Here is a 25,481-nt window from a genome sequence, read left to right on the forward strand (position 1 = left end):
TAACCTTTCCTCTTCTCGTCCACACCCTAGCCTGAATAAAGTACTATGGTATAGGTTCATATACCATGGATTTAGCAGCAAAAGCTATTGCAGCATTACATGTACATAACACTAAAAAATAATATTATTTAAAAAAATAAAGGCCTAAAAATTATAAGCAAAGAAAATTTCTGATTGCGAACATGAGGTATTAATAGTACTAGTATTTCCAAAATGGAGAGCAAATAGGTGTATTGTTCTAATTCGGGTTTCTCTTTTTCTTGACGTTTTACTACAGGATGTCATAAAATCGCTGAAATCTGCTACATCATATGCCACCTATGTTTAGTTCTTAATGAATCAATGTTTTTTTTTTACCTTTGGTACTTTAAAATTTCCTCTCCCCTCATTTTCTACTATGGGCAATCATCTACCATTTCTGAAAATAAGTGCATGCTTCTTTCACAAAAATCCAAAATTATCTATGTGTTTATAGATAGATACAAAATAAAAAATATATTCTTTTTAAATATATATATGTATATATATTTATATATAGATGTGTGTTTGCATGTGTATAGCCTCACTCTTGTCTAATGGTATCCTATAGGGAACACTGACTGACCCAAAAAAGACAACAAAAAAAAGAAAAAGAAAAAACCAAAATAAATCTGAAAAGAACAGTATTCTCACAACCTAGCTAACAACATCAAGTGTGGTCTGTGTACATGTGTGCCAAAGTGCAATTTCTGAGCAGAAAAACTCTCAAAATTCTTATTTGTCTGAATGTTCATTAGCAGAGTATAGTGGACAAAGATTAAGAGCTGTGATGATTCTTTTTTTTTTCTGTTGTTTCTAAAAAGAAAAGATAAAAGACCCATGTTATCTTCAGTTGTAGTCGTTGCTTGTAGTCATGACGGTGGTGGTTAGTTGGTTGACTGGGGGGGGAGGGGGTGTTCAGCACTTATCTAGGCTGTGCAGGGAGGGTAATTGGAGATTGACAGGGAGGGGCTGGAGTGACCCCCCATCAGCTCCAGCGGAAAGAGACGTGACGGGGCCGGTCTCCTCCCTCTTTCACCAGCGGTTTGTGGAACTCGCGGCCGGCGCGGGAGTGGATGCTGGCCCAGCAGTACTCGCAGTAGTACTGCAGGCAGGTGACATTGGCACAGAAGAATGGGGCGAACTTCCCCCCGCAGCGCGCACCCTGACACTCATCACACATTTGATCATCCAGCACGTACGGCTTCACCTCCACCTGCGGACAGAGACAGGAGTTACTGCTGATGGGTTTAACCAAGACAGAGCAGGCAGCAGAGAGCAGATCACGGAAGGAGCAGAGCTGTACTGCAGGGGTTAGAGATCATGCAAAAACACTGGCCAAATTTAGCAAAGCAAACATCTCACTAGTGATACATTTAGAGACTTTGTAACTCGTTCGAATCTGGCACCGGAGGGGTTACGGTGTGTGCGTGCACGGATGTCCTGGCCATAATAAAATGCATCAGCATGTAGAATCAGAAATTTCAACGCACTGCTCTGTTTTCTATCACTGTTTAAAAGATGCACAAAGACTTCTTTATTGTTGGATGAGCTGGGACTTTTCATTCAGAGGGCAATTGGGATCAGGGATTAATATTGTTTTGTTAATCAGAGTAAATATGCAACTGATGAACTCTCTTAGTATTTGGTCAAAAGTTACACCAGGCATTTTTGAACACAAAGAAACAGCAAGTTCTTCTGAGCTTATATTAGGCTTACGTCACTAAAAATAAAAACTTATTTTCAACTGGTTAACCACATTTAAAAATAGCTTTAAAAAAACAGCTGAAACTAGCCCTGCAATGGACTGGCGACCTGTCCAGGGTGTTTCCTGCCTTCCGCCCAATGACAGCTGGGATGGGCTCCAGAACCCCCAACCCACCAACACCATAAACCACCACAAGCCACAACCGCCCTAATCCCCAAGTTTTTCTTAAACCTGCCCCTCGCAGCCTGATCCAGCTCATCAACTGATTAAGACCTTCCTGAGCTGGATCAGGAGTGTTGAGGCAGAGAATATTTGGAACTGGGCAGTGCTGCAGACCCCCAGAAGCAGGATTTAGAGAAGAGAAAAAAAAACCCACACTGCTTCCTTGTAATGACAGAAAGCGTGCAGCCCAATTTTCCTATATTGTTTGCCATCTACTTCTGACAATTCTACAGACTACTAGAAAAGGTATTACTGCTAATGATTCTTCTATCAGACGATGGTTAAATTCAGTGCACACCTACCCGGAATCTAGTTTCATTGTCCAATCACACAGACACGGAAAATGTCATGGTCACCTTTGTGGCTAAATGGCACACAGATGCAGTGAGAGCAATTACACCTGGCCTTCCCTTAAATATCACACATCAAAGAACAAACCCAGCCCCCTGCTGAGTCGTCAGAACCTCTGAATAGAAACGAATGAAGAGGGGGGCTACAAAAAAAAAAGAAAAAAGTCACAGGTCATGAACTTGAGATAGTAACGTTTTAGAATCTGATAATTCCAACAACCATAAACAATTTTATGGAAGCTTCTTTTCAAAAGTCACCAAAGAAGTGGATATACTGTAAAATGTAAATATTGCTTTTGTCATGTAAAAATTCAACAAATCATGACTGGGGATATTCAGGCTTTGGCATGTGACAATTTCTAATATCTACAGTAAACAGTAATAGTGCTGGTGATCATTTCAAATACATTTAATTGTATATTTACAATTTAATGTTTTTGGTGTTTGGTCCATAAAGATAATACCTGTGGTGAATGTGTTTGTAGTGCTTTTTAAACATTTTCCGTGCTAAATTTGGCCATTGATACAATAACAAAACATTCGTACTGTATCCGCCCTGTAAAAAAAAGAGGGCACAGTGTTTCTGAGGTCTGAACTAAGGTAAAATATTGCTTTTGTTCAGTGGAATAAAAATTGAGTTTTGCTACTACATGAAGTCTTTTTCTTAAATTGAACTAACAAACCGTTTTTACAGTGTACCGCCCCAAAAGCAGGTTGCCTCTTGGCAATCATGTTGAGTAACAGCCATACCATTCAGTGACAGGTTCTCTCTCTCTTACACACACACACCCCCCCAATATGACTGAACTGGCAGACTGCCAGTCTTAGCCTGGTCACCATCAGTTATGGCCTACAGGATAACATGCCTAAAATAGCCAGAGGCTCCACTGGATATGCATGTGAAAGAAAAAGCAAAGGTCTATAATTAGGCAGACAGTGTCTGAAACTTCAAATGTCTGTCAGTCCTCCAGAAGCCAATGGTCATGCTGATTACATGGCCGGCCCAAGGGTTTCCGTTTGTATTGTTGGAAATGGGAAATGTTCTGAGGGCAATCGGGACATTCTGGCAACCAGAATGGACTGCATGGCAGTGTAGAGCTTTGAGAGGGATGATCTACAATGTCTGTGAACTGGACACACAGATTTGCTCCCACATAAACACAGTAACGCAAGAACATACATACAGATTCCTGTAGGTTCTTGAGATTATAGGAGACTGAGCTTAAAAATAAGGCTGTAGTGCTGCAAGAAATCCAGACCTTTTTGTTTCACATCACATACAGACTTTCAAGCAGTTTTAAACAGTATATAGGATTTTGACGTCACACAACCTTCGCCTACTTCTAAAAATGGTCAAATTGTAAGTTGCTCTGGATAAAAGTGTCTGCAAAATGTTATAAAAGTTATAATAGATACCTAAAAAGATAGAAAAAGTATCTGTGTCAAACATTTTGGTTTCATGACAACAAAGAAGCTTCTCTATAGTGGACAAATAATACATAACATTCAGCAAACCCAAAAGGACAGCAGTAAACAGGGAAAGCACTTGGTATACATACTCGTTTGTCAATGTCGTTGTGTTGCAGCTGGACAAATCGAGCACTGATGGCAGCGATGTAGCTCTGCTGATTAGAGAAGGCCACTCGGCCTGCTCCTTTGGGGTACTTTAACTCAGGATCAGTGTCGATGCCAGCATAGCACACGCCTCCATACAGCCTGTCCATAATCATCGCCAGCTCCACTACACACATTAACACACAACAAACACACGAGAAGAGAAAAACAGAGAGTAGCACAAAACAGTTACCCAAAACGTTCTGAAACGGTTCCAAAATATATCGAAATTTAATCTCAAATTTGTGACTTTGAGCTAAAACGTTCTAAACCAAAATTTGAATCAAGAAAAAAACAGTAAGAAACTGAAGTCTGTTAAGTAGCATAAAATACTAGTTGTATGATTGTAGAAAGGCCTCATTTACAAGAGAATTTCTCTAAAAACATCTACATCAACATTTCTCTAAAAAAAATAATCTCTACTTTCTGTTTATTAAGCAAAGACAATGCACACTAATCATCATCATTATTTCATGATGTAAAGGAGCCAGATTTAGAGAAATGGATATATTTTTGTGCGCAGTCCCTGGGCAGGGTGATGCTGGTGTTAAAAATATGAACAATGCGTCTCACACAGGCCGAACCAAAAAGATCCCTCACCTGCGCGCAGAGGTCGTGGAACCCCTCCAACAAAGATGGTCTTACGGGGGTCTAGAGGCTGAGAGCCGTCCATCACAAAGTCACTGTCGCTCAGATTCCAAGGGCGGATTTGGACCTGGAGAACAGGAAAGATCTCCATCTATTCTCAACTTCTCATAACAATGGCTTTCTTAAGTTAGTACACTGCATTTTCTGTTTCCAGGGTTGATAAAGCCAGTTAACTGAGAAAGTAGGAGAAAGAAACTAAGAGGGGAATAAAAATTGTACACAAACCGCACAACAAAAGAAAGGTGGACTAGTTCAGGAGCATAAATCAAAATGCCAAAGTGACTTAAACAAAGAAAATCATTTTTTTTATTTAAACCAAAAACAAAACAAACAACACAAAAGGAACACTATAAAGGAAAACAACTTAAAGTAAATGAAATAACTTTAATTTTTTTATATGTTTAAGGAATCAGAAAGAGAATGCTTGTCAACACTTTGTAGTACAACCCCAATTCCAATGAAGTTGGGACATTGTGTAAAATATAAATAAAAGCAAATAGTCCAACAGTTTAAAACTGCAAGGAATTTAGGGATTTCATCATCTACAGTCCATAATATCAACAAAAGATTCAGAGAATCTGGAGAAATCTCTGCAAGTAAGCGGCAAGGCAGAAAATCAACACTGAATGCCGTGACCTTCGATCCCTCAGGCGGCACTGCATTAAAAACCCACATCATTCTGTAACGGATATTCCCACATGGGCTCAGGAACACTTCAGAAAACCACTGTCAGTGAACACAGTTCGTCGCTCCATCTACAAGTGCAAGTTAAAACTCTGCCATGCAAAGCGAAAGCCACATATCAACAACACCCAGAAACGCCGCCGGCTTCTCTGAGCCAGAGCTCATCTGAGATGGACTGACGCAAAGTGGAAAAGTGTCCTGTGGTCTGACCACATTTCAAATTGTTTTTGGAAATCATGGACGTCGTGTCCTCCGGGCCAAAGAGGAAAAGGACTGTCTGGATTGTTATCAGCGCAAAGTTCAAAAGCCAGCATCTCTGATGGTGTGAGGGTGTGTTAGTGTCCATGGCAGGGGTAACATCTGTTGCACATCTGTGAAAGCACCATTAATGCTGAAAGGTACATCCAGGTTTTGGAGCATCTTATGCTGCCATCCAAGCAACGTCTTTTTCAGGAACGTGCTGCTTATGTCAGCAACACAATGCCAAGCTACATTCTGCACGTGTTACAACAGCGTGGCATTGTAGTAAAAGAGTGCAGAATGTATTCTGTTTTTATTTATGTTTTACACAATGTCCCAACTTCATTGGAATTGGGGCTGTAGGATTTGTAGTAAACTTTGAGATAGCTGAACAACTGGAAAAAAAAAATGACTAGCAATAAAAACTTCTACTTATTGTGACACCATAAAATTATCATGTATGTTACATACAACTAACATTAATTAATTAATAATTTTGTCTTTTTTATATTCTGCAGCATCACTGACGCAGGTCAACTCACTGGTTTATCTTTAATAGTGGGGCTGGAAACACACAAGTAGAGTTTTCCATCTTCCTCAATACAGGCATCAATGAGGGCCTGCACAGAGCTCTCCTCCTGAAACAGCAGGAAGGCATAACCTGCACACACACACACACAAAGAAAGAGAGAAAGAGTTATTTGGGGTCAGCTGCAGCTGAGTCTGGAAAGACACAGCTGCTAAAGTTCAGTAAAAGGGCAGACACGTCCACAGTATGGTGGCATTGTGAAACTATTAGTTTCAAAATAAAATGGCAGTAGAAGGAAGGATGTTGATGCTGTACTACAAAAAGTCAGTGTGTTGCAAAGCTGACCAGCCAAGATGCGTCCTACGTCCAAAACTGACTTCAGCTTTGCAATTGAAATACAAGGCTGATGTAGCGAACAAGTAACTGAAACTTGTACCCCACGTACCCCAAGTGATCAGATCAGTATCCAGCTAGGCTGACTATGTATGATCTACAGTATCAGAAACTGCATAAGCAAGTCTCTCTTTAAGACTACAACTCAACACAGTTTGAGGCAAATGTATCATTTAGACATGCAGTTTACACAGGGCTAACTGGGGTATAACCTTCTCTTAAATTGCAGACTGAACAGATCTGGGGAAGGAGATAAATTTGACTTTGATGCTTTAGTCTAATTGCAAACATAAAATCGCCTGCAAAACAAATGCAGCCTGTGGGTTTTACAGTGCTTTAAACGCTTTCTGTGTGTTGTTTCATGTCCAGCCTGCCCCAAGAGACTCTACTGCTCCCACTGCAGTGGAACACACGCAGCGCAGGCATGTGGCGCCGAGCCAGAGGAGGCTTGAGGCAGGGCTAGAGTGAATCTGTGCATGTCTGAGTTCAGCACAGAGTTCAGCTCAGGATGGGCCAGATGCATCGCTGGGGAAACGGAACACTCCGGAATGTGCAACTGTCATGCTTTACTTTCAGCATTCCATCAGCAGCTCACGGAAAAACAGAAGAGGGAGAGGAGGAAAAAAATAATACTGAGTCAGCCAACGATAATGCAGAGGGAGAGAGGGAGAGGAGAGAGAGGATGGGCCAGAGGAGAGGAGAGGAGAGGAGAGGAGAGTGCATGTGTTAAAAAAAAAAGAAAAAAAAAAAAAGACTTAAAATAAATGGAACTGGAAATAAAACTCATCTACTCCGTCTCTCTCCAACTAACCTAAATGAATAAGACTGAACTGTTTTGTAATTTTGTCTGTTTGTTTCTATTAAATATTTTTTGTATTTTCCCTTGAGGGGAAGTTACTTTGAACAAGCCGTGCACAGGGGGGGGGGGGGGGTTATGGTACCTTCTTGTGCAAACAAAAAAAAACCCCAAAAAAACAACATATATATACATATATATATATATACATATATATATATATATATATATATATATATATATATATATACATACATACATACATACATACATATATACATATATACATATATATATATATATATATATATATATATATATATATATATATATATAAAGATCTCGAAATCTCGAACTGTACCACGAGCCCTTCAAGCTTCGAATACAGCTCAGCTTGACCCGCCATCCTTCAAGGCGCGTGGAAGACAAGTGTGGAGAATGTTCTCTGTACTGGCACCCAGGTGGTGGAATGAACTCCCACTGGCTGTCCGAACAGCAGAGCCTCTTGTTGTCTTCAAACACAGACTGAAGACTCATCTCTTTACTCAGCACTTAAATGAGCATTGAATTATAAGCTGCACTTATATATTATATTTTATTGTATTGCACTGTGTATTGTAGTTTATTGTAATGTATTGTATTGCATTGCATTGAATGGCACAGAGTTCTGTGTTCAACTCCTTTTTCTCCCGGTATCTACAGTGACTGATGTTTCTAGCAGTATCTGAGCTCAGGACCGTCTTTCTCTCTAACCTATTGTTAACTAGCAAAGACACTTTCTCTAGATAGACAAAGCACTTCTTGTAAGTCGCTCTGGATAAGAGCATCTGCTTAAAGCTGTAAATGTAAATGTAAACATATAGTTCAAAAACATAGTCCTCCCCCTGAGCTCCTCTCTCTAAATCATGTGAGGTGAAATATATGAAAAATCCCACCTGGTGTTTCAATGTTATTCAAGCATCCCTGATTGACTGAGGCGTCTACAGTACTTTATCACACAGACCACAGTGAAAGCATTGTTTAAAGCCGCTTATCTGGACAAGACGTGTGCTTGCGCTTGTAAAACGATCATTAGACTTGATACAAATAAAATCAAATACAGTAAAAGACTAACAAAAACTTCTGACTAGTTTGAAGAACTAAAGTTTGGTTCCACATTTCTCCACGATACCCCCAGCTATCACAGAAATCGATTGAATTCCATCAGTCACTTCATTTACCATTACTTTTTTTTTTGCTTTTATAGATAAGAGTATGTCACTGTCAGAAATGTTATAAGCAAGTCTATTTGAGATTACTTAACTCCGTGCAGTTTGAGGCATCCTCCGTTACTTGTTAGCTACTTTAGTCTCATAATTCAGACACCAGATATGTTTGGTATTGGGCAGCTGGCTGGCTGCATCTGTGTTAAGAGGGAAAAACGGTTCATTTGATTTATTTCAGGTGTTCAATTATTTCAAGTGTTCATTTGATTTATTTGAAGCTTTATTTTCACGTTATTTTTTTACAAACTATTATATGTTAAGCAGCACTTTATGCAGCACTAGACACATATAAATCACAGAAATGTCAGAGGCTGGCACTTTTTACAACACTCAGGACAAAACCAAAACAAAAAATACCAGAACACCCTGCCACTGGCCCAGAAAACAATGTAAAAGAGAGAAAGAAGACAGAAGAGGGATAGATAAAGAAAGAAGGAGTGAGTTAGAGTTAAAGAGAGAGACAGAGAGTTAGAGAGCTAGAGAGCTAGAGAGAGAGAGAGAGAGAGCTAGAGAGAGAGAGAGAGAGAGCGAGAGAGAGAGAGAGAGAGAGAGAGTGTGTGAGTTAGAGAGAGAGAGAGTTAGAGAGAGTTAGAGTTAGAGTTAGAGAGAGAGAGAGAGTGAGAGTTAGAGTTAGAGAGAGAGAGAGAGAGAGATAGAGAGTGTGTGAGTTAGAGAGAGAGAGAGTTAGAGAGAGTTAGAGAGAGAGAGAGAGTGAGAGTTAGAGTTAGAGAGAGAGAGAGAGAGATAGAGAGAGAGAGAGAGAGAGAGAGAGAGTTAGAGAGAGAGAGAGAGAGAGAGAGAGAGAGAGAGAGAGAGAGAGAGAGAGAGAGAGAGAGAGAGAGAGAGAGAGAGAGAGAGAGAGAGTTAGAGTTAGAGTTAGAGTTAGAGTTAGAGAGAGAGAGAGAGAGAGAGAGAGAGAGAGAGAGAGAGAGAGAGAGAGAGACAGAGACAGAGAGAGAGAGAGAGAGAGAGAGAGAGAGAGAGAGAGAGAGAGAGAGAGAGAGAGAGAGAGAGAGAAGCCTGAGACAGAGGATCAGAGCCAAACCAACAGAGGCATGAGAGGAAAGGAACACCATGTTCTCTCTGAGAAAAGAAGAAGAGAGAAAGAGAGAAAATGAGAGCACAAAAAAAAGAAGAGAGTGCAAAATATAAATTAAAGACAAAACCAAAACAAAAAACACCAGAACACCCCGCCACTGGCCCAGAAAACAATTTAAAGAGAGAAAGAAGAAGGACAGAAAAAGAAGGGGGGCTGCAAGAGAGAGAGAGAGAGAGAGAGAGAGAGAGAGAGAGAGAGAGAGAGAGAGAGAGAGAGAGAGAGACCGAGAGAGAGAGAGAGAGAGAGAGAGAGAAAAACAGAGTTGAGGGGGGCTCTGAGGCAGGACAGTGTTCTCAGTCAGACCCTGTTTACATCAGTCAGTCACATGGGTGCGGTGGAGGGTGAAGTGACCCTAAACTTTCTTTAACACGGCAGTTCCTTATCTGTGAGTGTGTGCGATCCAGTCGTGGTAAAGCTCTTAACTGTGAACAGTAAAAGTCACGCAGTCTCAGCTAAAAGAGAACAGCTGCGCTACTGTGTGTACAGACTTCACCACAGAGCTTCAGTTACACACGCACGCACGCGCACGCAGGCACACACACGCGCACACACACACACACACGCACACACACGCACGCACGCACACACCAGTTTTGGTGTTTTAGAGCTACAGCTTCACCTCCAAACTACACATATAAATTACTGCATGACCTTAAAAACCCTTTAAATTAAATCAGCAGCATATTCAAATGCTTTAAACTATAGACCTTTTACTCCCCACGTTAAAGTGCTCCACGAATCGCAAACTACTATCATTATCATCATCATCATCATCATCATCATCATCCAGCTTATAAGCAGTGGAGACGAGAGCACAGAGTGTTGAGTGCGCATCAAAGCAGAGTGCAGCAATAACGCTCGGGTTTCACTAAAGCAGCAGGTGCTGAAACACACACACTTTCTCCTGGGCAGACAGAAGCAGTAGTCATATCAGATTTATGAGTATGAGAGAGAGAGAGAGAGAGAGAGAGAGAGAGAGAGAGAGAGAGAGAGAGAGAGAGAGAGAGAGAGAGAGAGAGAGAGAGAAAAGAAAAAGAAAGAGAGAGGGGAGAGAGAGAGAGAAAGAAAAAAAGAAAAAGAAAGAAAGAGAGGGGAGAGAGAGAGAGAGAGAGAGAAAGGAAGAGAGAAAAAGAAAGAAAGAGAGAAAGAGAGAGAGAGAGAAAAAAAGAAAAAGAAAGAAAGAGAGAAAGAGAGAGAGAGAGAAAAAAGAAAAAGAAAAAGAAAGAAAGAGAGAAAGAGAGAGAGAGAGAAAAAATAAAAAGAAAAAGAAAGAAAGAGAGAAAGAGAGAGAGAGAGAAAAAAGAAAAAGAAAGAGAAAGAAAGAGAGAAAGAGAGAGAGAGAGAAAAAAGAAAAAGAAAGAGAGAGAGAGAGAGAGAGAGAGAGAGAGAGAGAGAGAGAGAGAGAGAGAGAGAGAGGGGAGAGAGAGAGAGAGAGAGAGAGAGGGGAGAGAGAGAGAGGGGAGAGAGAGGGAGAGAAAAGAAAAAAAGAAAGAGAGAGAGAGAGAGAGGGGAAGAGAGAAAAAAGAAAGAGAGAGAGAGAGAGAGAGAAAAAAAAGAAAGAAAGAAAGAAAGAGAGAGAGAGAGAGAGAAAAAAAAGAAAGAAAGAAAGAAAGAAAGAGAGAGAGAGAGAGAGAGAGAGAGAGAGAGAGAGAGAGAGAGAGAGAGAGAGAGAGAGAGAGAGAGAGAGAGAGAGAGAGAGAGAGAGAGAAAGAAAACGAAAGAAAGAGAGAAAGAAAACGAAAGAAAGAGAGAAAGAAAAACAGAAGCACCAAGCAATATATGTAGTGCTATCAGGCCCTAAAAAGACTCCCTGAAAAACACAGAACCACACTGACAAAGTACAGACACAGTGAGCACAGCCTGGCCATAGAAACAGATATTAGAGAACAGGCTTGTAAAGGAGCAGACTGCTGCAGCAGTGTAGCAACAAACCACAGACACAAATTAAACTGCACGACCACAGGTGAACAAAGCATGAAGTGGCCAAGCTTGGTTAAACCTTGGTTTGCCTGGTTTTGTATCACATGTATATTCTTAGGCCCAATCCCATTTCACCCCCTGCCCCTACCACTAGGCCCTTAGGCCTCCACTTAGCCCATTCACGTCTAGGGTAAGGGTGTCCCAATTTCTGTTGAGATAAAGGGGCAGGGTGAAGTGTTAGGGCTACATGGCCTTCCAAACAGAGTGTAATGAGAAAAAAAGAAAAACTGGCAAAATGACTGTGCAAGAAACCCACGAACGTATTTTATCCGTTAAAAATTACGAAAACTATTGTTTTATCTTGGTTTAATGTCATTTCAGTGTATTATGGTCGTTTTCTTCATAACAAGCACAAAAAATCGTTAATATCATGCTAATGCCTCGCTAGCTAGCTAACTTTCCGTTCCACCTTAAATAGTCTGGCAGCATTGATGCCTGAAGCGCCAGAATGTAACTGCTGCACCATTTAAGTGGAACGTGAAAATTCAAGGAAGAAGCTGGCGAATGGCTGATTTCAGCTTCGCATCACCAAAGAATTAGTGGTGGGCGATAATAAATAATTGCCCCCTCTTTGAAGGCGTATGATGCCCTAAATGTAACTAAAGCCCAGCAGTGAGGAGCTGAACTTTACCCTCCTCTGCCATCACTGAAGACGGGCCAGGTCGCCTACAGAGCAGCAGCTGGCTGATGACATCAGCCGATATTTTTGACCTGAGGTCAATCAATCTGCTAACTGATTAGCAGAATCACCAGCAGTCCATATGATCTGCTGCAGTTCATAAATGAGTCAGCTCTTTTACATGATCCTGGGGAGCTGACCGGCATTGAAGCGCTTTTTTATTTTAAGTGAAGACAAACCAAATGAATGAATGAATGAATGAATGAAAACAGTACTTTTAAAGAAAAGAAAAAAAAAAAAAAAAAAACACAAAAAACAAAGTCGGGCTTTGGCAGGAAGACGCATATCTACTGCCACAATATGAGTGAGAGCGAGTGACCCATCCAAACACACAAAAACAGGGTCAGTCTGACGGCTGTAATCGTGCCTGAGGAACATGTTGCATGTTCTGCGGACAGTGATGAATACGATGACAGCAAAGAGGAACAGAAACAAACATGTTTAGTCTTCCTAATGCAAACATGCGCGTGCACACACACACACCCACACCCCAAATTGGAAATCTGCTAATAATAACAATAATCCTTCGCTAAGACTATCTGAAATAAGAACACCAGTCTACAAATGCTTTAAATAATCTAAGAAAGTACATTTTCCTCAAATGATACAAAAAGCATTAAGTACATCACTTCAATAGAAGCTGGGTTGAAATCCTGTCTTACAGACTACTTAATAATGACACTCCACGCTACAGATGATCTAGTAGTAACTATTTTGATCTCAGGTTACAGGTCAGACTACATAATGACAGCAGTAATGTCAATTCGATGGTACAGCCAACACAAAAATAAGCTCAACAATTAAAAACAGCCAAATGATCACTGTTTGGCAACATTAGCGACACATGTGGTTAAGTCACAGGGAAAGTCAGCTCAATAGAACAAGAAGTGCCAGGTAACGTCAGAAATACAGATCCAGCAGTCCAGAGGAACGCTGGCACTAGGAACGCTGACACACAGCAAACGTGATCTGTATTACGTCTCACTCTATTTTAGACCCCTTCAGACACACTGTTTGGCTATTAACTAATTAACTAACTATTAATTGGCTATTAAAAAAAAATCCATGTATTTACAGCTATATAAAAATCCTAATTATTTTCAATTGTGGTTTTAAAGTATAATGAACAGGCAGTTCTAATGTGAGGAGAACCAGTCTTCTGAATAAAATAACTGTACGAAATAAAACAATATGATGGATAAAATAAATTTAAACTGCATCCAACCAAACCTGAAGCGCAAGGACGGATTTTTTCAGGCCACATCGTATGTATATACACACAGAGGTTCAAAAAGAAAGCCCGGCTCCATGTTTAGGTATCTGAACGCAAATCAGCATTATACTGATGATGAGGAGATTCATTTATGTCCTTCACTAAGAACGGAGTTCTCTTTAAATACTCTATCAACACGCTTGCAAACGTCATCCACATTCATCTGCTCAGGGAAGAGTTCAGAAGCACGACAGATGTTACGAAATGTCCCTTCAGAACCTCGAAACTTACATAGTGAAAGGAAATGTAACTGACAATTAAAATCAGTCAGTAAAGCATAATTAAATGAAAACTGCTGGAGTCAGCTATCTGAAATTTTTGCTTCTTAAAATCAGTATGGGGCAAAAACCTTTATTGAGTCAGACCCAACTCTGTTCCTGAGTGATACCACACTGTAGCCCCCTGCAAAACACTGAGGTCTGTATCTTCAGCAATGATTCAAGGCACTATAGACCACGTGCAACACACACACACACACACACACACACACACAAATTGCACACATGCACAAATACTCACCAGAGTATCAGAAAACCATATGGGCAAGCTGAGTACGGCTTCTTGCCCAAAGTGTGCAGAGCCACACTATGAGTCAGCGCTAAGCTGGAAGCAGTTTCACACAGGCTCAGAGACACAGAAGCTCGTTTTACGCTGCACCGGATGGAGAGTGACCAGCATCTTCCATTCGCTAAGCCTGCAGGCCTTTTTAATATGGGGAGAGATTGATGACCACTGGCCATGACTCCCACATCTGCTGAGGAATTATTACTACGGCTATGCGATATGGACAAAATACCTGCTACATACTGCGACTGCAATATGACCTGAGATATATTCAAAACACACTGCGAACCCCAGATGCAACATAATCAAAAACTGGCCTGTGTTCTTCTGTGCAGTCATTTGTTTATTTTGTGCAGACCTATTAATGAATGGGAGAGAATGAAAAGTCCACACACAAGGCACATAATCACATTCACATCTACAGAGTATGTGCGCACACACTCCAGATCTCCAGGTCCAAGAATTAAAGGGCTTGTCCTGTAAACAGGCCTGGCTCCAGAGGAGGACATATGGGGGGTGGAGGGGAATTCTGGATGTTACTTTTTCAATTTCCCACTCTCTCAGTTGTGGACATGATGATTGTTCAAAATCTCTTCTCCATCCATTAGAAATAGGTAGATTAGTTCTTTCATGGTCGTATGTAATGCTTCATGCCCTTCTTGGAGAAAATCTCTGGGTGTGTAGACTAATTGATTTGACAACTCCTTTCAGCTTGAGAAACTTAACTAACCCTTTCCTAAACAGTCTTTCCTGTTGCTGTCCAGTTGTAGCTTATCTTAGAACAATCAAAACTCTGTCATGGATTAGCCTCACCACTAAAAACAGTCAAGAGTAGCCAAGAAGGGTTATTGTGTTTTATCAGCGTTATGCTTTTGGGCCCCTGCTGTATCCCCAATTTCACTCAAATCACCTGAGGAGCTTCATAGAATGTTCTACTCAAATTACTCATCAGAATTTCATACCCCTCCTGCATCCCTCATTTATTCTGCCCTGCCACTGTACAGAAACACTGTAAAGTAATAGGGCACCCAATGCTTGACTAAATAAAAAAAAAAAAAAAAATGTTAGCGGAATAATTCAGCCAAAAACGAAACTTTCCTCCTTACTTCAAATCATCAGCCAGAAGATGTCTGAAGTCCTGCATTTGGTTCTTTAGTTTTGTGCTCTGAGAATGCTATGAGGCTAGCTAACAAGCTTTGGATGCCTATACTCCATAATTTAGCACGGAGAATGCATGAATCACCACAAACTCGCCTCAAACCGCATTGAGCTGTTATGTCAGCTCACACAGACTCACTTATGTGGTTTCTGACACTATGCATCATACTTAGTTAACACACTTAGGCACAACTCTATGATGCAGTGGACTTGCCTGCTGCTAGCCCCCCCACACCATCACACCCTCTCAGATCACACTCTCCCCTACAAGGACACCGACGTCTCTGAACCAGCCCCGAGCACACAGCTATTTTAGAACTGTGTTTTTGAATTCCAAAAAAAGGAGAGAGTGATGAGAGAGATGGAGAGAGGGAGCAAAGGGTGGAAAAGTAACTGGCAGAGTTTTCAGGCCTTCACCAGATGCAGTATATTACCCTCAGCCTAAGGAATGCAAGTCACTTCCAGGCCTGCTTTAATAGTTTCCTTGATATGACACATGCAGTGGTATGAGGATTTCGGAGATGACGGAAGTTCCAGTCCAGAAGCCCAGCTCTGATCACCTGTCCAACCTAAACCCTCTCTGGCTGAAACACAGCCGCAGACACTTGCTTCTTCCAGATACCCACACAAACACTCTCCCTTCCAGCTGCGCCTGCTGTACGCGTGTGTGTATGAGAGAGAGTATGTGAGTAGATGTGCCTGAGCATGCCATTGCCACGCAGCAGGTTCTTCTTATTGTTGACCAAAAACGATTATGGTAAGCACATAATGAGCACCCAGTAAATTACCAAGCAGCTCCTCAGTCCCCCGAAGCATGCCGTTTTAACAATTAAAATTTAACAGGAAAGCCTGACAAACTACATAGTATAATGAAAACATTTCTGAAGCAAAGACCACTGCACCAGTAAAAGTACAGCTTGGTCATGAAGCAACCACTAAAATTAAGGTTTGAACCCCATCTATGCCATGTGCTTTAGTGTGTCTAGCAGAGTATTTCGACACACAGCACTATTGCTGTACCAACTCATTACTAAGCCCTTCATGAGCTGAATCAGGTGTGTTGAGTCAAGGAATAGTTAGAACTAGGAGTTCCACCAGGAGCAAGATGAAATGCTGCTCTACGCTCATTAAGGCAGTCATGAGTTTTAGTCAAGCATCTGCATGTTGTCATAGTTTTACATTCAGCACCACACTCGAAAAAATAATGCAGCACTTAGCAATAGCCAAACAAATCTCAAACCTCTGCCAAGCAAGAGTTTTTAAGATGACAGCGATGTCTTCAAATCTGGATCTTGAATTAATTTTCAGGTCCTGAAGTTTATAAATCACCATTAAGTGACACAAGGTAGCCAATCAATCAGTTCAGTTAACTATCGGTGATTACAAAATCCAGCATCAGAAACTGGATACAAGGTCTGGCCTCGAATACCTCTGGTCTAGAGCAGTGTTTCTCAAACACAGGGCCAAAAAAATGATTGACTTGAATTATTGAATAAAAAAAAAATAAAAAAAATACATTAAATGTTTTCAGTTAACAACATTAATGTAAGCCCTGCATTAACAGTGCACAAAGGCAGCTTCATCATTTTTGTCCCTTTGCCTCTAGAAACAACTGACCTTTCAGTTGCCCACTTGCACTAATATTCTGCTGATATTTCACTGATGTTCACTGATGCACATCACACTTTGCAAGGCAGGCCCCCCACATATCACCTTGTCAAAAAATTTCCCCAAAATCACATTTTTAATGTTGAGGTTTTATTTTCTTGTGGGCCTTCATGCTTTCAAGTGATAAACAGGTGGGCCTTGAGGTGGAAGAGGTTGAGAACCTCTGGTCTAGAGGATGCAATGGAGGGACAGTAAGGTCCATTGGATACTTGTACTGATACTACTGTTAATATAGTCAGGTGGATGGAAGGTGTAGAGATGCATTTCTAAACCCATCACCAGTCCAGATTTCTGTTGTATGTCAGCTCCTGAATCCCAATACACCTGAGCCAAGTCGTTAAAGAGCAATGTAAAATTACAGAATAACAAAGCATGATCTGGTTTATTCTTCTAGCTAATGACTTATTTAACGTAACTCACATCACTGTAAGATTATCTCATGTTAAGGTTGTTTGGATGGGATCTTTCCATAACTGACCTGCCTAGATTAGGCAAAAAGCAGCCTGTAACCCAGAACCCTGGAGGAGAAGGGAGGAGAGTCAAAAAGTTGTTGGGGTCTCTTTTTAGGAACAATGAATTTCAGGTAAAGGTGTACTGGGAGCTTCAGAGCGAAAAACGCAGACAACCTGATGGGACTAGTCTGACAAAGACTGGCACAGAGGGACGGTCGACTGGCGAATAGCACAGCACGCTCTGGCACTGTGTCACTGTCTTTACCTTTAGGAGGAAAGTAGGACTTGCTTTCTGCCTTATGGGGCCAGTCCACCACCAAGTGTCCATAGCGACGAAAACTGTTGGTGATCTCATCTATGAAAGGAAAGGAAAAAAAAGAAAAAAGAATTTAGTACAAAAACAATGATTATGGACATCATAAAGGAAAGTATATTACATCACCAGTCCAGCTATAGTTCCTATTGGAACCATGTCCGGGACACAGGGTGTGTTAGACTTTCCTGACCAACGTTCAGCATTCTTTTACTTCTGACCTCATTGTGTTGTGAATCTTCCAACAGGCCAGGAGCCACTACCAGAATTTTTCCAGTCTGGGTGTGTTTTTAATAACGGCCTCATTTCATAGTCTGTGTACTACATTCCCAGAGCCCTGTAGTCTGTGGCACTGTTCACACTTTTTCAGTGAAAAGTATCACATCTGCTGTCAGACATGCACGGTCTGCTCAGTGCCACCGAAGACATCACCAACGGCAAAGAGCAAGAGCAAACGCGCGCACACACACACACACACACACACACACACACACACACACACACACACACACACACACGCATGCAAACAGTCACAACAGCAGCTGTGCTCATCATCATAGAAACAAAGCTACAACTTAAATGTTAAAAGTGCTATTTAAATTAATTTAAGTGCCTTTAAAAGAAAGCAATCAGGACTATTTTACAGTAAGACTACTGTTAGTATCCGTTCATAAACGGTTTAAAATTTGTCAGTTAATGTTTGACCAGTTAGATGATTGCACACCGCACATCTCAAAGCCCTCTTATTAATAGATGTATAACTAAAAAATTTCAAACTTGAGAAAAAGAAGAGCTTTTTCTTGACTAATGGGATGCGGTGTGGACATCCATTTTTACTGATTAATTTTATAAGTTTATAAACATCTTAGAATCATAAATAAACAGTTAAACGCTTACATGAAAAGCGCAAAAGTGCCCTGTTATATCTGATGAATATGGATATATCTGATGAAGCTGACAGGTATAATGTTGCCTGATGGAGAAGACGAACTGAAACAAGTAACCAGTGAAATCTGAGGTTTAACACCATAGATAAGTGCAGTCTCACTATCTGGCAAGCAACAAGTCATTTTAGTCTTTGTGATTCATCTGTTATAACTTCTTATTAAGGATTTTAAGGTGTTCACCACCTAATTAATGACCCTTAATAAATAAAAAAAATCATTCAAAAACCCTTTTAAAACATTGTAAAGTGGACGAGCCAATCATATCCCAAAAACCCTCGAATGGAAAATCTCTCTCATTATTCCAAAATCAAATGGAGTAAGAAAGGACACTTTCTTTGTGTTCAAGTGATGGTTGGTTTGCTGTGTACCTTCATCGATGTCTGGAGGCAGTCCACCAACAAAGACCTTCCTGGAGTAGCGCTCCATTCTCTCACCGTTCTGACAGCGAGTGGGTGAGTTCAGCCCTGGGGTCAGGGACTGGTCACCATGAGGGTCATCAAGAAAACCATCCTCGAAAGGAAACAGTGACGAGCGACCTGGAGAGAGAGTGCGAAAGAGAACGAGAGAGCACGAAAAAGAAAGAAAGAAAATTAGAGACAGACGGAGAAAAAAAAAAAAAAGACATAAGACAGAGAAAAATGAAAAGGGAGAAGCACAAAAAGAAGATAAAAGCGGGCGCAGTTAGAAAAAGGAAAAAGAAAAACAAAGAGTTTGTTATTAATTTAATCTAATTTAAAATGAATTCATGGAATCATTTGAAGCAACAGCCAAGAGAGAACTCTGGCACAAAGAGCTACTGAGGTCTTTCTAAAAGCATCATTAGTGAGCCCTCGGATTTATTGCCCTGAAATGAATCAAGAAAGAAACATATATCCCCTCCTACACATATGCAAACACACCCCATCTACAGCTGGGTCAGATGCCAGTGTGCTGAATTAGTTTAAATGGTTAATTTCCTCATCATTGGGGACTGCTGGCTTTCAGAGCAGAAATCTTCAATTGAAGAAGACTTCAGAGCTCTCAGCTGAGAAGCAGAATAGGGGTATTTCAGAAGGGCCAGTCTCTTGAGCTTTAGCACAAGCCAGAAAATCTGAAGAACATGGTTTGCCTCAGTTTTGCACATCAAAAACTATTCTGCACATCAAAGAAGAATTAGAGAGTTGAGAAACTGGGTTACGCCAGGAGTCCGGTATTAATGTGAAATGTGGGATAAATGAAAATCTTTACAAGCTTCTAGCGTTCTAGCGGCCATGTGATAAAACACATAAGATAGTAGACCGAACAATACATCAAACATGTTAAAGCCATCATTAAAACAATTAATGCAAAACCAAGACCCACAAAAAAGGCGGCATGATGTACAACAAAACATGAACATTTAGACAGGTGAGCATTATGAGCTGAAGGGGAATTCTGCTCAGTGCAGCTCAGAACATTGCATTCTGTCCTAGTTTGTTTTGTAGTGGGGCTGATTTTGCTTAGAAAGCCATTTTAAAGGAAAGAAAATCAGGATTGACATCTTGCAAAAATTCATTAGTTAAGTAGAACCCACTGTAGCAGCTTTCTCTCCACGCCTTTATGAGCAGGTGTTGAGAGGGTGAACGTGTTCAATGTTTCAGGAATGTTCTAAACCACCTCTGGTCCCGGATTGCCCATACTTTGCTCATTTTGGTGTCTTTCCTGCTCTAACACACCTGAATCAACTAATTAGCTCCTTAATAAAGACTTTCAAATGGGTGTAGTAGTGCATGAAAAACGCTTCAACGTGCAGGATCAGGTTTGGGAACGTATGTTATAAATGACAAGGTCAAGAGACTCTTCCACTGCAGAAATTAGTCAATTACATCAAAGCTTGTTCTTATGATCCACTGCAAGCATTTTAGGATGAAAACCATGGTCAAGCCAATGTGCTTTCATGATCAACTTAGAATGACAGTCTTGGAGATATGACAGGGCTCAACTTTAAAGATCATCTGTGAGAATTTAAGACCAGATTTGGACTTTTTGGTGTGCACATCAGGGATCATTCGAATGTGCTGTGCCAATACTAACCCATTCCTTGCACCTAAGGTCTACGGCTGGCCCGAAAAGCAATATACAGGCTTTGAATACTTATTGGTATTTCTGAACATGTAATCAAAATCATCACCTTTCAGAACAATATTATTTCATTTCATAACGAACCATAATTTTACGATCATTATTACAGTTGAAAAAATACCCAGCTGGAGGCAACAAGATATCACTAGTCAGGCTGAAGCCCAGCTGCTCGCGTGCTGTATGTTGCCATTATTGTAGCCCTCTTGTTCAAATATAGCTTTTACAAGTGACATAAATGCATTTGATTTATGCTTCTTAATGGATTTTGCTGAAGGAATGTACTTTTAATGTTTTAGGCTACAAGTTTTGTGGTTCTAAAAAAAAATTTTTTTTAATTTAAGTCCAATATTATACCAACGTAATACTCAAGTATTCAAATTATTTGGGCCAGCCTTACAAAAGGACAGATCACAATGCACTTTGTTAAACATGAAAAACACAATGACTCAGAAAATAAAGAGAGAGAATCTGCCAGCAATTTTCTTCTCTCAGAAAGGAAACCAAAAAACATTCAGGCCCTGCGTTAGGAAATGAATGGTTAAAGCCTCCTTTCCACCCACTTGATTATATGTATTGATGAAAATATAAACTATAATCCAGTAAGAGGAGTCAAGGGCATGAATTAATAAGACTTCATCCAACCACAGCACAGATGAAGCAGACATTCGGTCATCATCATCCCCCCCTATCCCCCACCCCAAGCTCCACATCCACCCTCATACACAGACAGCTAGCAATTTAGCTTCAGCAAGCCCCTTCATTTCCGCAAGCACAAAACAGAGAGACAGCAACGTGTTACCTCTTCTGCGACCATAGTTCCTGGCTGTTCGGGAGCACACAGGGAGGAAGAGAGAGAGAGGGAGGGAGAAAGAGAGAGAGAGAAAGAGAAACAACAGGGAAAAGGGAGAGAGAGATACAGGGAGCAGAGGGGAAGATGGACGGACAGACAGACAGACAGACAGACAGACAGAGACAGGCAAAGAGAGAAAGGGAGAAAGACAGACATGGGTTTGGTGGGCAAACAATGTGAACAGTCACTCAGGCAACAGTCTGAAAGCACAGGCCGAGCTGTGTGGACTTGTGTGGGTCAGTAAAGGCCCGACTTTGTCCAGTTTTCTTCACGCTGTCCATCCTGATCATGGCTAAATGTATCAGACTTCCAAAACACACGCTGGAAAAGTACTGACCTAGGATCTGCATCATCTCCTAATGCAGACGCCCAGCCATCCCCAAATACTCTATAGAGTTTGAAACACTTGTCTGAGCGTGGCATGACCTGCCTATTCATCAAACGTGTGCTTGGGTTCAAACATAAAATCTGCATTGGGTTCAGAGAGCACTTCTCAGATACTCATCAGGTTCGAACAACATTTCTCAGATTTGAAGTTTTGGACACCATTTCTCAAATATCTCTTGGGTTCTGGCATGGTTTCTAAAATACTTGTATGTTTCAGAGGTCATTTCTCAAATATGTGTCTGGTTCAGAGATCATTTCTCAGATATTCGTCAGGTTTGGACATCATTTCTTGAATATTTCTTGGGTTTGGTTCAGCTCCAAGTATCCTGTTTGGGTTTCTCACAGCCCATCTGTCACCTTAATAGATTCTGGCCTGCATTTATCACGGCTTTAGTTTTCCCTCATCCTTTATTTGTCCTGCCTATTTTTATTACTTTAAAGCAATCTGGCACAATGGAGTCACTCGTGCAGTTGGCACTAAGGTCCATGAGGCCACCAAAAATGTGAAAATGTATGAGTGAAGCAAAAGGGCAAATTGGTTCAGTGAAGCCAAAAGAACATTCGTCATACGTCTGGAAATCATTTGACATGGTGCACGTTAAGAAACTAAAGGGGTTTGTAGAGTGTAAAAGCTACAATGTTTAGAATTGGAGAATCTTCTTCCGTCTGTGGTGGGTGTTGGTCAGGCCTGGACAGGAATTTGTATGTTTACAGTCGAGGTTGGATTCAAAAGTTGGTGATGTGGGTCAGGTTGGGTCAGACACACAATGTTCTTGGATTCTGTTAAGGGTTGGATGAAAACCTCATTCCCAATCGTTATAGTCTTGTTATATTTGTATATTGTCTGATCTGACACACCTGGCTCAGCTGCCGATGACCTCATGAGTTGAACAGGTGTTAATACAGCTGTTTTGAGCGTCATCCAATCTTTCCATGAGGTGCATCTGCTTTTGTTTGAACCACTTTGTACAGCATTTGTTTTCCTAAATGCATTTGAACAGTTACTCCACATCCAGCCCAAATTTAGACAATAAAGACAGATGGCTTGGTGCATGTGTGCTGCTGTTATGAAGCTAATGGTCTCAAAATGAAGTATAAAGTGACATGTGACCCAATTTCACCCTGAAGTTAGGCCTAAAGCGCTGCATTATGCACCTAGCACACATAAAGTGTGAGACAGACACTTCACCCACCCTCATCACCTCTCACCTGGAGCACAGGAGTCATTAAGGTAGAGATCTGGAGAGCTCTACACACAAAGTAGATCATTGCTGGTGATTGCTGGTGAGTTTTTAAAAATGGGTAAGAGGTTCTACTGACACATTCCAAGAGTTCATTCACATTTCTGCAGTGGAAATGTTGCACTAATTCAGAGGAAACACTGGTGGTTGCTGTCTGGGCTGACCCAACACTTATGGTCTGGCACCCTCCCACTCGAACAGGGAGGCCAAAGGTAGGCCTGCATAAGAGCAGATAAGGAGAGACTGCATACACATTTAGCATTCTGCATGTGTACAGAGGCTTAAAACTAAAACCCAATGATTAGTAATCTACTGCTATTCCAGGAGCACAGACGCTACTGGTCCAGGAAATAGTAGTCTTGTCCAATGTCTAGGATTCATTTAGCGCTTTCGTTCAAATCATCACACCTCCACATTCTCCAGGCAGTTATGCTAAACGGCTGCTTCCCACATGCCTCACATTCTTGCCTTTTCCATCCTTCCTAGCCCAGTCCAACATGAGTATATTGGTATTGTACATGGAGCTACATTCATTTTGTTCTCCAAGCCACGGTTAGGTTTTGGATTCTGTTGAATTTTTTCAAGGGCGGCACGGTGGCGTGGTGGGTAGCGCTGTCGCCTCACAGCGAGGAGGGCCTGGGTTCAATTCCCCGGCCAGGCGGCCAGCGTCCTCTCTGTGTGGAGTTTGCATGTTCTCCTCGTGTCTGTGTGGGTTTCCTCCGGTTGCCTCCCACAGTCCAAAGACATGCAGTCAGGCCAATTGGACATGCTAAAGTGCCCCTAGGTGTGAGTGACTGTCTGTGTCTGTCTGTCTGCCCTGCGATGGACTGGCGACCTGTCCAGGGTGTATCCTGCCTTCTGCCCGAAGACTGCTGGGATAGGCTCCAGCATCCCCCCGCGACCCTGACGGAGAAGCGGCTTAGAAAATGGATGAATTTTTTCAGCAAAAATTTGTTTCCCATTTTGGAAGAAAAAAAAAAAAAAAGAATCCCTGAAAAATAAGTTATGTTTTTACTATCACATTAAAATGTATAGACAGAGAAATAAGATTCTATCCTTTCCTTCCTTAAACATGTAACTGTTTCATGGTGTTAAATAATGGCCTTTTAATCCTCCATAACACTGAAAATAGCTACACACTTGTTGCTGCTGCAAGTGAATGGCTAGACTTCTAGTAAAGAGCACATAATGCAGCCTGGTGCACCAAAGTAGAAAAGGTCAAGCCTTATATTTATTATAGCTTACATTAACAGCAATCATTGTTATTGTTGTTAACATTATTGTTATTGTATTCACAATAACATGTCAGAAAAATAGCAATGAGATATTCTGCTCAATTCGTTCAGCCCTGTTTGGAACCCTTTGCCCTTCATTTATTGCACTACCCTACTTCCCACCCCACTTCATCTCAATACAAGCCCATTCCTTCACTCTGGCCACCCAGCCCCAGCATCAACAGTCAGCTGCAGCAGCGTCATCGCATGTGTCACATTATCCTGTAAGAGCCCAGCAGGGTGGGTGATAAGCCTGAATAAAGCTCATGCTGAGTCTTCTAGAACAGTCTCCAGTGAGCTAAAGCCTCACACTGGGAATCTCTTTATAAACCCTCTTCAACACAAGCCTGTTAGAGACAGGCCAATATGGCCCAGTGCAGAGAGGCTCCAATTGTGTGACATTCTCACTGCTGGAGGACAAGACCGACTCCAGGCTGCAGCATCCCACATTTGGGACTTTTCACTAAAAGGGTCTCTGTGTGCCTTGCTGCTAAGAGCAGACAGAGACATGTGACTGGAAGAGGTCAGGGGGTCTAGAGTGCCTAGCAACAAGAGGGAGACGGGAGAGAGACACGGCAGACGTGTCTCGTGAAACCGTATTAGCCAACCTCACTGAGGGACGAGGGAATTTGGTCCAAAGTTGAAAAGTTTCATAGGGTGGCATTTGCTTTGGGCCAAACGGTACAAGGTTAAGTTAACCTGCTGGAAGTTTCCGTCTCTCTGTGTGAGAATAATTGCAGTGGCGATTTAAGAGGCATAGCAATTAGTAGAAAACGTAGCCCTCAGCTTGATCTCGGCACAGATTTAATAACAGTGAAATCGAAGTTACAGTGTACCTGGAGGAACGCGCTTCTACAACACATACAACCTTGAGAGTTCTTGAAATTATACTGAGGATACAACTTTCTTCCCCCTCCAGAATATAATAGCATACTTGAGTGTATGACGACTTGATCAGCCACTATGTTTATAACTGGTATATATGGTACATTAAAAGTGTTAGAAATTAACAGTGTCATTCTTTTAACA

The 25,481-nt window shown here is 41.3% G+C and overlaps 1 protein-coding gene across 8 annotated transcripts in view; it reads right to left on the reverse strand.

Annotated features, from left to right (window-relative positions):
- Window positions 1–266: 266 nt before the first annotated feature.
- Window positions 267–25,481, reverse strand: part of cpeb3 (cytoplasmic polyadenylation element binding protein 3) — a 56,998-nt gene continuing 31,783 nt past the window's right edge. For 6 of the 8 annotated variants that reach the window (XM_017696680.2, XM_017696681.2, XM_017696678.2 and 3 more), the window contains 7 exons: window positions 21,500–21,523; window positions 18,969–19,136; window positions 17,606–17,695; window positions 6,027–6,145; window positions 4,513–4,627; window positions 3,858–4,039; window positions 267–1,234 (listed from right to left, as the gene is read on the reverse strand). In XM_017696680.2, coding sequence (XP_017552169.1) covers window positions 1,007–1,234; window positions 3,858–4,039; window positions 4,513–4,627; window positions 6,027–6,145; window positions 17,606–17,695; window positions 18,969–19,136; window positions 21,500–21,523 — 926 coding nt within the window. In that variant the 3' untranslated portion in view covers window positions 267–1,006. The remainder of the gene's footprint in view (window positions 1,235–3,857; window positions 4,040–4,512; window positions 4,628–6,026; window positions 6,146–17,605; window positions 17,696–18,968; window positions 19,137–21,499; window positions 21,524–25,481) is intronic. The other 2 variants (XM_037538642.1, XM_017696677.2) reach the window with 1 other exon arrangement.

The sequence above is a fragment of the Pygocentrus nattereri genome, chromosome 5 (assembly GCF_015220715.1).
Source record: "Pygocentrus nattereri isolate fPygNat1 chromosome 5, fPygNat1.pri, whole genome shotgun sequence".
NCBI lineage: Eukaryota > Metazoa > Chordata > Actinopteri > Characiformes > Serrasalmidae > Pygocentrus > Pygocentrus nattereri.